Source organism: Pseudomassariella vexata, assembly GCF_002105095.1.
Source record: "Pseudomassariella vexata strain CBS 129021 chromosome Unknown BCR38scaffold_4, whole genome shotgun sequence".
Classification (NCBI taxonomy): Eukaryota; Fungi; Ascomycota; class Sordariomycetes; order Amphisphaeriales; family Pseudomassariaceae; genus Pseudomassariella; species Pseudomassariella vexata.
The window spans coordinates 1848536-1861461 of NW_024467959.1; the positions used below are offsets into that span (position 1 = coordinate 1848536).

The following is a 12926-nucleotide window of genomic DNA, read 5'->3' on the forward strand; positions in this document are numbered from 1 at the left end:
TATTGATAAGCATGAAGAGTGCGCGTTCTTCTCCCATCCACGATCATGGCCCTATGTACAGCGTAATCGAAGACCTCGGCGCCACACTATCAAGAAAGCAAAGACTCGAATTTGCCATGCTCTCCTGACATCTTGTCCATGGAGAACACGGGGTCATCGAAGAATTGAAGCCGCTTCCTTGATGTGCATCAATTTTCTTTCTTTTGACCTCCGTGAACAGCGTGCCTATCACAACAAGTGCACAGCACTATTTCAGTTTCGAGAGGCATGACTTCCAACCAACCGACATCGGCAAGGAGCAAGGGTGGTAGTCAGATAATGCAGTGCGGCTAGGATGACAGAAGATGAATACCATGGTGGAACTGCTCCAGGCCGAGACGAAGCCAAGGTTGCCACGGGGGTAAGTATAATTACGGACAACTCAGCCATGTACACGGTTAACGAATTAAATGATGGATTCTCTGCCTCAATGTGGTTTCATGGGCAATCTGACGGAACCCAAGTACTAGGGGCTGTATTGGTTCTATGAAGGTGCGTAAAAATACTACAACGCTTGTCTACGTACCTGCCTCGTACCCCTTCACACCTGAGGCCACAACTTCCCACACGATTCTCCCAAAGAAGGTAATTATTTAGTAAGAGTCGGCTGGTGTAGTTGGTCACTTCGCTGGTAGATAAGTCCCGATTTGAGCCTCGCCCACTTGGGTCGGTGACGAGTCGCGGGTTCGAATCCCGCAGCTGACACACAAGGGGGTTTAGTCAACCCTTACGGCGCGCTGCCCACCTTGTTGACTTCGCCTACCTAGCGATAATAGGGAGATTGGTGCAGTTTAGGATTACGAGCATCCTAGCCAGTCGACCGTCAAGCACTACGTCGGCGGAATATAACTCGACAGCCGGTCCAGAATTCGAATCGTTAATCCGACCCCTTATCGGACCTCGCCTATCCGATAACGCTCGTCGGCGAACCCGTCCCCTCACGATAGAAGGCGCGCAGCACGCCCTCTCGCCGCGATTCTTGTGAGCGTCTAGACCACGTTACGGTCTATCCACTTGAGCGTGTGGTTGAGATGTATACGCTCGACGAGAACCCCAATTAGCAGATACTACGACTTGTCGCGACAAGAAATAGTCGAGCATCTTCTGCACATCAGCAGCATCCCACCCCTGAGGACGAATTTAAGTGCCACATTACCACACTTATCGGTAGTTCAGGCAGGGGTTGTAGCACAGACTTAGGGAGGGACAGGAGGTTTAGTAGTCATTTGGCTACAAGTTTACCTGTATAACCGCCCGACGCGGCTTAAGGGCCCGCTATATCATCTATAGCCCCTTAAGGGAGTACTTGTAGAGGTACCAAGGGTTAACACCTACGGCGTATTTAATATTATTTTATTATTTAGTAAGAAGTGGATGAGAAAAGGGACGGTAGGTGTGGGATGGCTATCCATCCTTTGAAGCCGATGTCTACAAATTTTGAGCCGCCGAAGAGCAAATATGAGTTTATAGACTTCAGAGCCAATAGCATCGGCTCACTGTGCTCCAGTTGAACCCAATGCTTGGACCGTGCCAATACGGATCATTGTCTCCTATGGACCCCACCTCTCCTGGCCAATTAGCTTCAGAGTGCGATAGTTATGACAGCTTTGCCCTCCATGGGCTCCTTTCCTAAGTCTCTCATTTCGTCATGACTGCTTCAGCTTGACCGAATTGCCACCGTTTTGCATTTTTGGAGGAATTTCGTACTCATGATTGGGCCATCAAAATCGGTCGTGGTCATCTTTGCCGTTTGCTGGTTCACAATGTGTTGCGCTTCCAAATCAAACTTGCACGCAGAACGTCATGACCTCCTCAACAGTACTCCGAAGCATCATTGCTCACCATAAGAGAACCCTCTCCAGCTGTTCCCTTAGCTCTTGTAGACCTCTTCAAACCATCCAGACGACGTCAAGAGGAATTCCTCTAGCTTGTTTAAACACTCATCCATCGTTGAGAATGGCGTCCACCAGCGCCAACGCCAAGTTCACCCGTGATGCCCTCTTCGACCTGAAGGGTAGAGTCGCCCTCGTCACTGGTAGGTTCCTAGGATGCAATTAACCCACCATCGAACTCTACTTCGCAGAATGGTGGCATCAGGACGAAGACCAACTGGAACAGCGAGCTGACTTGGTGCGCTCTAGGTGGAGGATCTGGGATTGGCCTGATGGCTACTCAAGCTCTCGTCGCAAACGGCGCCAAGGTGTACATCACCGGCCGCACCAAGGAGAAGCTCGAGACCGTTGCCCAGAAATACTCTCAAGGATCCGATTCGATCATCCCGCTCGAGTGCGACATGGGCGACAAGTCGCAGATTGACAGCCTCGTCAAGGAGATGTCCTCGCGCGAGAAGTGCCTATGCATCCTCATCAACAACGCTGGCATCAGCAGCAAGACATTCCAGACCGAGTCCAGCTCCGCCGACGAGATGAAGTCGAACCTCTTCGACAACGAGGATTCAACATTCCAAGATTGGAGCGAGACCTACAACACGAATGTTTCGTCAGTCTTCTTCACAACTACCGCATTCTTGCCTCTTCTCCAGAAGAGCAGTGAGTTGCATCCGGGCTGGTCGAGCACCGTCATCAACATCAGCTCCATCAGTGGTATGGTCAAGACCGCTCAGCACCACTTCGCCTACAACGCATCGAAGGGCGCCACCATCCACCTCAACCGACTCCTCGCAGCCGAAATCGCTAGCAGTGGGCTAAAGATTCGCGTGAACTCCATCGCACCAGGTGTGTTCCCTAGCGAGATGACGTCGGACGGCAGCGGTGAAGACCAAAAAAGCCATATTCCAAAAGACAAATACGCCGAAAAAGTGCCGGCGTCGCGTCCTGGTAAAGATGAGGATATGGCACAGGCGGTACTGTTCTTCGCTGCCAATCAGTACTTGAATGGCCAGACATTAGCGGTGGATGGTGGCTACACGCTTGCGGCAGGTCTGTAGGTGGAATCCTGCGACAAGGACATCGAGATCGAGGATGTTAGTGAGCAACGCAACGGTAGTGCACGTGGTCTCCGAACTGATCGGATAAAGAAAGCGTGGCGCCGTTTCCATAGAAATCATATCGACATGAAGGAATGAGACGAGAACAATTGCAAATTACTTAGTTTGGAACAGAGTTTCATAACCCAGTCCTCCCCAGAGTCAATTATGCGGTGTGAGATGTCTTCGACCCGTTCAGCCTCCATCCGGGAACCTATTTCCCTCCAAGCAAACCCAATGCACTTATCTTACCTCAATTGTCCATTGCCATGACGAAACGCTGACCGCTCCACGAGCGACAATTGACTTCGGCGCCTCATACCTACGCATTGCCCATCGACCGAGTCAATTGCTCCTCTCGAGTGAGCTCGCATCTCGAAGCATCATGGGATCTAGAGTTAGCTGAATCCAATTCCATTTTCCATCTCACTATCTGTCTGTCTAGCTCCTATGTAGTCTTGACTACTCCCAACCCCACAACCCAGTCTTCACCGCTTATTTCCCACTCTCAGCCCCAGCAGAAGAGGAGACCGACACCCAGATAGATCTACTACTTGCCGGTTACCCGATCCATCGTAGCGGCCCCAGCCCGGTAGCGTCCGGACGATCTTTCCCCAGGTTTTCCCATTACCCGGGTTACTCAATTATATGCACGATATCTCGTCTCGCTAATGGCCCCCATTCTCATCAACCTTGCCGAAAACAGTCCCTGCCTCCGTGCGTACCTCAAGCATCTCGCGTCTCGCATCTCGCCTTTCGCCTCTCGGCTTGCTGGGGTTTCTTTACTTAGAGTTATCGATAACTCTAAATATTTCGGGTGCGATGTGACGTTTGATGAGACCCCGCCATGTGCTCTCGTCGCTCGGCGGCGGGGTATAGTTTGTGCCCCGAACATGGGGTAAGAGGAAGAAATGACACCACGCCGCGTGACTGGCCGGCCAGACTCAAACGTGGCGATGTATCGCACACCGCTGATCCCTGAGGGGACGAGGAACGGCGGAGCCGCACTAATGTAAGCGCGAACGGACGATGAGCTGGGGAGGGGGGGGGGCGCGGTAGGGCTGGATTCGTTTGGGATGAGATGCTGCTTGGGACACGTGAAATTTGGTAGTTTGTTGACTGCGTGGTGTTCTGTAGTGTATAGTGGGTTATTTCGTCAACCTCAATTCACGATGTTCCAAGTCTCACGAGATGTTGGCTGGCTAAAATTTTCATTCGGTCCCGTGTGTATATCTGCAATGCGAACATGACTCGCCTAAAATATTCAGTTCCTCCATGCGGCTGATAGTATGAAACCAAGCCAGCTTCCACCTCCTGCGCAGATACTACCGCATCCCTTCATGGAAATACTGGTATCGATGCTCTTGCCCAGTATCCTCGGTGAAATAATAATTCCTCGCTATAACCATTTATGGGTATGGGGTATTGGCCTCTCTCGAAAACACAGCGAAGACTATCTTAACACTCTGTGGCTTGCCAAAAAAACGCCATAAGTGATGCAAAGGTATCCTTGAGAACAGATTCAACCTGACCAGACCGTTGGAAACAAACCGTAACTTGACCAAGAAAAGAAAAACGACCTGGGTGGAGTGGAGTGACCTGGGAAGAGGGGCTGCGCACTCCGGGTATCAATATAAGGATCCCCTGATACTGTGATGATGTACCGATAAAAATAATGTCCCTGGTGATGTGATCCGCTGATTGGGCCAAATCTTGCTGGTGATAGATCCATACGTAGCTTACAAAAGGAAAATGTAGACTTCGAGTCTCGCTGTGGCCAAATTATTGATGGCGAATATGAAACCCAGAAAAGCAGACCAGACCGGGCCAACGCAATGCATGTGTCGTCAAAATGTCAAATTCGTAGAACCGTGAAAGATGTCGTGAGTGACTGAGTGAGTGAGAGAGGTTGTGTCGTGTTAGGACCCATACCGGATGGATCATTTGCATCGAAACGACCAAGGCGTCCTCTATAGGAGAGGAGAGACCCATCGCTTCTCCAACCAGCCAACCTTGTCAAACGCCGTCCAGAGCTTAGATGCCTTGTTCACGTCAATCTTGCATGCCTGCTGCGCGTCTGTCTTGCGAAATTCCTTCCCGATGCGTAGACACTCTAGTCTTTTCACGAACATTCGTCGCTTACTGGTAAGATAGGTTGCACAGTCAAGTCGCAAGTTGGCAGCGAGCGTAACCTCATCAGCATGGAGAAGCTCGCGATGGGGGTCGCCACTGAGGTCTATAGGAGCACCCTTCCAATCCACCTTTAAGCTATTCGACTTTGTCGGTAGTGAGTTCAGCGGGGGGCAGTAATCGGGAAGCGAGGCGAAGTCCTTGTCCTCACGATTCGGCGCCACCATGCGGCGAGAGGCCGGGTCAGGAGTAACGCTAACTCTTCTGACGACCGGCTGTTTCTGGGGTTGTAGGTTTGATCGGATGGGACGAGGAACTGACGCACGTGACGACTTCAGCATTTTCGACGGCTTCATTACCCGTTGAGCCTGACTGCGAATCGTCTGTGGCTTCGTCGCCGGAAGCAAAGGGTGCAGCCTGAATTGGGCATGTCGGGCGCCAGCCCGTCTATCCGCAAGGAGCAGCGCGCGCTCTCGTTGCAACCAGCCTCTCGGGTTCTCATTATATTTCTTCATGACCTGCGACTGGAAGAAGAGCATCAACTCGTAGTCCTCTCGTTCGGGCGGTGTCGCAGCTCTAAACAGCGAGGCAGGGCGGGCAACGAGGTGGTCGTCGACAATTCGCTGTGTTTCGACGGAGTGATCACGAACAAACAGAGGTTGTTGAGGGGGCGAGCTCGTGATGTCCTGAGCGGGATACAGGATTGGGTCCTTTACCGGCATGTTAGAGGATGGCCCCGCGCTGTGCGTATGATCGTCGGTCTTGGTACGAGGAGAGATGGGTGGCGATAGGGGTGGATTGGGGCCCGGAAGACGTCGCATCTCGGATGTGATTGAACCCATTCGCTTGGCAACGCTCGATTGCGCAAACGAGTCGAACGGAGGAAGCTCTGGCGGTGACATGAGGTTGCTGATGTCGAACGGCTTCTTGGGCTCTGTCGGGCTAGATGGGTCAATTGAGACCATGGTCGAATTGTTGCTGGTTACTTGACTTCTTGGGAATGGCATAAATATCGTCGAACTCTGGGGCGACTGGTGTCCAAATGTGGTGGAAGCCTGCATTGCAGGAGATGTTGGTTTATCGGCCATGGAGGCTCTTATATGTGGGGTTATAATGGTCTGGTGGCCAACAGGCAGAAGCCAGTACACGTTGGAAGTGAGTCAATTGACTAATTGACGGGTTCGGTCAATGCAATTTCGAGGGCGAACACGGGATTGGCGGGGTTTGCGTGTGGTGTGGATGGCAGGTGTTGGTCGAAGAGGCGAAGTGTATTTTGATGTTGGAAATTCATAGAAGTCGCAAGACAACGGACGAATTCGGTTTCCGGAAACGTGTGGTAGATAAGAAACTTGTAGTCTCCGCCGCACGTTCGGCTGTCTGTCTGACTTAGACAACAACGAGGGCTGGGCACAATAGGCACGCAAGTTGTACTACACTCGAGGTCGCCAGTGATGAGAATGCGGATTGTTGGTTGCCACCATTTGTGGAGCACCAATAGACGGACAATCGGGGAAGAGGATATAAGTTTAGTGAAAGCAATGTTCGAGAGGGCAACTGAATAAATAGCAGACGAGTCACACGCTGGGTGGCAACAAGTCAGCAGACTAGAAATGGAAGAGAGCAGAACAGAACCAAAAGAGCGAACGTATGAGTTCCAGTCCGGTGGATGGATGACTTAGAAATACGGTTGAAGGAGGAAAGACAAGGCAGCACCAAGCAATCAAGCCGACAGCTTCAGGCCCAAGGTGGATGTATCGACGTGGTGGTGTGTCGTCCAAGAGTCACTCCTTCCCACTCCCATGGCCCCTCAAAGTCGCCGCGGACAGTCATAAGGCAGGGCAGACGCGGCGTGCGGGCGCAGGGATGTGCCACCCTGGTGCAGACTTATTTTGGGGTTGTCCTGTGTGCAAGCTAACACTTGAGTACCGCAAAGTATATATCGAGAAAGGTACTTTCCCATGGTAGAAATGCGACTCCGCATGCTTTCGGCCAACGACTGTATCGAATGCAGCCGCCCAGCACCAAACTTCCAGGCTGGTGCAAAGCCTGCCTTCACTCGTTAATTGAACGAAGATCCCTGAAACTATCAGAGGTAGAAGCCACGCATTGCAGAGGCTGTAGGACAGGAAATGTTGACAATATTGAGCAGAGCAAAAGACACACCAGTATCAATTGGACGGATGACAATGGAGGTGTGTTGTGCAGATGCAATAGGGTGTGGAGTGCCGCCCCAGTCACTCGAGAAGAAAGAGCTGTGGATCGCTGAACTTCTCCAGCTGTCCCAAAGATCCACATCAATTGACGCCCAATGCCTAATATCACTGCATTTGTCACACCCAACACATTGGTGAATGAGGTCCAATGAAGGAGGGGAATTGGGGGCCGCAACAAGCTGCCCGTGGTACAGCACTGAATTCACAAACGCGCCTGGATTGCACACTTGCGTACGGGGCTGACTTGTCGATGGGTCATGGTCCAATGGCACGTAGACTGAGTGTTGGTTGCAACGAAAGCACAGGAGCAGTGGGCGCAGCTTCCCCTCACTTGTTGAGCTTCGTGGCAAATCCTGAGGCTGAATTGCAAATGGAATCCATCGACATCATTCTGACTGGACGAGGCTCCAATATTATTGCCAATTGAAGGGCTGTATCGTTGTCATGTTGCAATGTTTCTGGTGTCGTTTAATGCGGCTACAAATCGATAGACACATGGAGCAGTATAGCCAATTGGCAAGTGCTGGGCGCCGGAACAGCGAGTCCCTCGGGCCTCGAGGCACTTAAGCATTGAAGAATGCATGAAAGGTCCAAAACCTATCTGCATCTGACATGTCATCATCCCGTTAGCCAGCATATATGGTGCCAAGCTTCCAATGGCAATGTAGGCATCGACGATATCAATATAATAGAACTACAGTCTGGCAGACCTGGAGTCCTGCTAGAATCAAGGGGAGGGACCTGGGTTTGGTATCAATTACGAGGGCATTCAGTTGCTGTTTGGCGGCATTTTAACAATGCAGCGGATGGCAATCATCCCCAACATCTGAGCTAGCCGAAAGCAAATGTTTCCTCAATGCGAAAGCCTCCAAATTGTCGTCATCAACTGGTAGCCTGGAGTGGATGCGTCGGAGTCTCATCATCAAGGACAAACTGGAACGTGTGAATTGTGAAGCTCTAGGAAGATGGGGGACACCAAAGTGCATCGCCACTGATGAGCCTGGCAAAGCAGGCCAAGAATATAGCGAATTGGCCAATGGTGAGGGGCAATGGGTGGCATCTGGAGTGTTTCGACAGTGCGTTGGTGCCTCTGTGCAGCTCTGTGCTTGTGCTGGTGCTTGTGCGTGTGTCGTGGCTAGACTGTGTCGAATTAGCACAATGGCCAACATGCGCCAACAAACATTGACTCATCAGGCCGTGGCGGCGAAAGCGAAAGAAGTGAATCATAGAAGGCACGACGAATTAGGTTGTTCCGGTATGAAAAATTGGACGACGATGAAAAATTAGTGATAAAATGTAGACTCGCATCGAATCAGACCCGCAAATTAGCGGGGTTTGGGGCCATGGCTGTGGCTTCTCAGGCCCTCCCAGCCTCTCATTTGGCTGCCGACGCATGGAATCAAAACGCTCCTGCCTCTACAGGCTTAAACCACAACCCCCAAAGCCGACTAGGCCGATCAAGTACTGCTGACCACACGCAAGTACTGTACATCATCCTCGTTTCACAATACCTCCAACACGGAGCGTCATCTGTTGCTGTCACAAGCCGCGTAGACATGGTGGTGTGCCATTAGGCGTCAGGATAGCTCGCGGCCGGCCTGCTCACAAATCCAATCTGGCGGATTCACCAGATCGCTCCGTTTCCGTCTAGCGCGCACCGAGACTTACCCATCCAAAAATATGGACACAAGATGCCTCCATTAGTTTATCGATATGAATGATACTGTACTAGGATCAACTGATTGCTGACGATACATGGAATTCCTTATCCCCGAAACCACCAAGAAATGGCGAGCTTGGATAATAATGAACCACTCAACAGACACAACAAACCACAACAGGCATCTCAACTCTCACGACCTCTGTCGTCTGGACTCGGCTTTTGGCGGACTTATCGCCAGCAATCACCGTGCCAGCGTTCCGTCACCACTCTGATTGCACTCTGCCATCTCTATGCCCGCCCCCATCGGCTTCTCAATTGACCCGGCCACGATGCTAGCAACCAGCTCGAGGATCCCCACCGCCAACTCTTCTCCACCACGGTTTAGAATTTTGCCTGGCATCGTCGCAAATCGCTGTCGGTGTGATAATACTTGTATACTGGGCATAAAGAGCATATTTACAGCCAGCGCTCAGGCAATTGGCCGAGGCAGAAACTTCTGGACGATCTCAGAGTTCATGGAGAGCCCGATGTGAAGCTAGCATCTCCATACAGAACTGTTTTGTCTTGTCCGCCACGAATATTTTCCAAATGTAAGTACACTTAATTGTCGGCAACGCAAAGCATGCCGATCCTTCTAACTGCCATAAGCAGTAGTGCCCCCATTGACTTTCAGTTGATATCCGAGCAAGCCGCGGGAAGCAAATAGGTGTCCAATTGCCTTTCGAGCACCTGAAGATTCTGGCCTCATCATCAATTGATAAATCACGCAACTACCTCGTAGGCAAGCCTGGGCGCTGGAGTTGATGCTACACGGCTCCAACCATGGGCATGTTTATACATTTTATACGGTCATAGCTACACTCGACGCAGCCCAAGAAAGTTCATGGAACCTATGGCTAGCCTATCTGACATGTAGGTTGTCAGCCTTCAGAGCAGAAGGTCGAGCTACCCTCGCAAGTTATGCAATAACAACAACAACAACAACATCAACAACAACTTCTTTCATTTAGCCCAGCTGAAATGCTTGATACTCTTGTTCGAATTCTAACCCCTCCGATGCACATTGGTATATTCCTCGGTTTACAAACGCCACGAGTGGCACAAGTGGAATTCTACCTCTCGACTACGAGATCTCGCATCTCCATCAGACTGCATGCCTGCGGGATGCAGCAGCTTCCTTGGCTATGGTAAGCCGAAGAAAAGAGTGTAACTCCTAACCTCAAACACCCGTTATGCAACTAGAACGCCTCTCACGTTTCCCCGTATTATAGCTTTTTGGCTGAACTCACCGTCTTTCAATTCTTCATCGCTCTCTGTCGTGGATGGTCGTCCCGCCGCAATCTTAATGCCACACACCAGTCTTCCTCAGCGACGGGGGTTGCGCATCGTCATACACATGACCCAGTAGTGACGGGTGGGAACCTTCTTTACTAAACCGGTTCATCTGTATCCAGCTGATTAGCGCCCTAACGATGGGACGAACGGCTCATCCCAATCGGTATCAGGTCCTGCACACACACTTTTCCTACAGCACCTGATCATGCTATCGGGTGGAAGGCTGGTCAAGTGACCACACTTTCTTCCATCATCCAAGACACGCGGCAATGCCTTGGTATCGCAAACTCCTGCTCGCAATTCAAGTTGGTGTGGAAATCTGCTTTCACATGTGCCACACGATATGGCATCATTCATCATGACTCCATCTCCCGTCCCGCTCTTCATCTGATGTTGGATTTCTCCTACCGCCGTTACCCTGCTCCTTATCAACAACCTAGCAGGTGGGCTATCGTTATCACCCCTCATCCCGCGACCGTAGAGTCGGCCGAAAGTCGACCCCTCCTTAGTGGGTATCGCCAGCATTGAGCATGGGCACTGGCAGGCGGCGCCAAGTCTGGATGTCAATTCCGGTGCGACCTCGGATCCCAGCAGCCTCGAAGGCACGTTATGTCACCATGAGATGACATGCCGCATTCGGTCAAGGGTAATTTCCTGCCGGAACTTGAAGCAGTCACAACGTCTCAGCCGATGATGCCCTCCCTGCGGGCTTCTACTTGACCTCGAACCAAGACTGGAGCGAATTTGGCCCCCGCAGCCGCAGGTTCAATAGAGTCGCACTCATCCACTTGAACTTGCTTCATGGTTCTTGAGGGTTGACTTGAATAATCTGCATGGCGCATACAACTTGCTAGCTCACGAAGAGAATCATGATGTGGTTGAATATAGATCTGCTGACTCGCATGAGTGTATTCCCTGTCAAACGTGGCCAAAAACGCCTAGGTTTATCAGTGCGATTTGATTGATCCTCCAATACCAACTGTCCATGCTCGGCAAGTCGGGCCACACAGTATATCCGCTCATTCACGCATAGTGGTAGTAAGCTGGAAGGCTACCCGACTTTCTACCAAACCCACCAACATCATGGCTTCGCTTCATCCGGGACCAACTACCATTATGTGCGACGTTAACTACTCATGCCCTGTTCGTCATCTTACCATGCGGGCTTGGTTCATCTCAAGTCTGGCCCGGTGCTGCGGTAATCATCTCACATCAACGAATGAACGCATGTCGAACTGACTGAAACGTGGTTCCTTCCGTCACCATGCCAGGATGCTTACACTTTATCGAATGACAAATTGAATCATCCTCGGTTGCTCTGTCCCGAAGCAGATTGGCACCAAACTTGTCATTCCCCCCCCCCCCCCCCCCCCCCCGATATGAGGCTCAAGTTTGTCGGGAAGTGGTCAGAAGAGTCGGTTATAGCTACCAGCCGTGTGGAGCCAGCAGGCTACAAAAGCCATCGTGTTTGCTGTGCCCTGGCCCACGCCTCTCATGTCTACATCCGCCTCTTTTGACTGCGGGGCCGGCTGACAGCTCTGCTCATTCTAGACCTCGTCAGGGCGCCCAAAAAAAAAGAAAAAGGAAAAAAAAAAGGCTCGGGAACAACCCAACTGTTATCTGTCAACCGAAGCAACGCTAGAAGCACCAATCCGACTCGGCCGAGTTCTGACGGCCCTATCTCAGCCTTGTCTATGTAATGGGTCCACGTCCCAACAACCAACTACACTATGGCGGCGTACATGTGGAAAACGACAGTCTACCCATCCGATCTCTTCGTCGAGTCGTGCGGCGCAATTCTATTTGACCTCTCCGGCCCGACCAAAAAGGTCTGTCTTCTACACTACGGAGCACGAGACCAGTGGCTGCTCCCCAAGGGGCGGCGCAACTGCAACGAGACGCGCCAGGCAGCCGCGGTGCGCGAGGTGCGCGAGGAAAGCGGGTACGCCTGCGTGCTGAAACCAGTAACGATGGCGACGCGGGCGCCCAGCGAGCTCGAGGCGGCCAACGTCCGGGACGCAGCGCGAACGTACGACGGCCTCACGGAGCCGTTTATGCTCGAGGTGCGCGACCTTGGCGAGGGAAACGGCGTCAAGCTTGTGTGGTGGTTCGTCGCGGAGCTGGCGGGATGGGACGACGACGGGCCGCCTGCGCACGGTGAGGCGGAGGCTCACTTCGCGCCGCAGTTCTTCGAGTGCGAAATGGCGATGAAGAGGCTTACTTTTCAGAAGGATCGGGATGTGCTGCGCAAGGCTATCGATCTGGCTGAGAGTTCAGGGTGGTGACGGATGGGAGGGAGCAAACGTATAGCGAGCATCATCGCGCAGGGCGGCAAGCCTTTTTCTACATACCTGAGGTATACATGATGAGCGCAGGGTGAGCACCAGAGTTCGCACCCGACCTTTCCCTTATACGTATACTCCGCTTACTACTTTACCCATACAAGACAACTTCGCATCACTGCTACAGGAACAGGACTACTTTTCCTAGTGGAAGAGGATACCCCAGATAGCACTTAGGATTTTCAATTCAGGCTGCAGCATTCGTGTGCACAGTCATC

General features: G+C 51.8%; 4 protein-coding genes and 1 non-coding gene across 5 annotated transcripts; 4 read left to right on the forward strand and 1 right to left on the reverse strand.

The window, feature by feature from the left end:
- Positions 1-641: 641 nt before the first annotated feature.
- BCR38DRAFT_t122 lies at positions 642-744 on the forward strand. The gene has a single exon. It is a non-coding gene; the product is annotated as a tRNA-Thr (tRNA).
- A 672-nt stretch (positions 745-1416) lies between these two features.
- BCR38DRAFT_427182 (uncharacterized protein) lies at positions 1417-3162 on the forward strand. The gene is made up of 2 exons (XM_040859822.1): positions 1417-2074; positions 2181-3162. The coding sequence occupies exons 1-2, from the start codon at positions 1843-1845 to the stop codon at positions 2984-2986; spliced, it is 1038 nt and encodes a 345-aa protein (XP_040718108.1). The 5' UTR covers positions 1417-1842; the 3' UTR covers positions 2987-3162.
- Positions 3163-4995: 1833 nt separating this feature from the next.
- On the reverse strand, positions 4996-6243 carry BCR38DRAFT_407462 (uncharacterized protein; the record flags this gene model as incomplete). Its single annotated transcript, XM_040858170.1, has 1 exon — positions 4996-6243. The coding sequence occupies one exon, from the start codon at positions 6241-6243 to the stop codon at positions 4996-4998; it is 1248 nt and encodes a 415-aa protein (XP_040718109.1).
- A 1624-nt stretch (positions 6244-7867) lies between these two features.
- Positions 7868-8324, forward strand: BCR38DRAFT_427189 (uncharacterized protein). Its single transcript, XM_040859823.1, has one exon. The coding sequence runs from the start codon at positions 7946-7948 to the stop codon at positions 8201-8203; it is 258 nt and encodes an 85-aa protein (XP_040718110.1). The 5' UTR covers positions 7868-7945; the 3' UTR covers positions 8204-8324.
- Positions 8325-12096: 3772 nt separating this feature from the next.
- BCR38DRAFT_456244 (NUDIX domain-containing protein) lies at positions 12097-12651 on the forward strand (the record flags this gene model as incomplete). Its single annotated transcript, XM_040861891.1, has 1 exon — positions 12097-12651. The coding sequence occupies one exon, from the start codon at positions 12097-12099 to the stop codon at positions 12649-12651; it is 555 nt and encodes a 184-aa protein (XP_040718111.1).
- Positions 12652-12926: the final 275 nt, after the last annotated feature.

What these genes read in the sequence shown, in the direction of transcription:
- BCR38DRAFT_427182 (XM_040859822.1), top strand. Translation starts at nt 1,843, where the DNA reads ATGACCTCCTCAACAGTACTCCGAAGCATCATTGCTCACCATAAGAGA. An exon ending in TAGAGTCGCCCTCGTCACTG is followed by an intron (nt 2,075 to 2,180) that starts GTAGGTTCCTAG and finishes GGTGCGCTCTAG; the next exon opens with GTGGAGGATCTGGGATTGGC.
- BCR38DRAFT_427189 (XM_040859823.1), top strand. Translation starts at nt 7,946, where the DNA reads ATGCATGAAAGGTCCAAAACCTATCTGCATCTGACATGTCATCATCCC.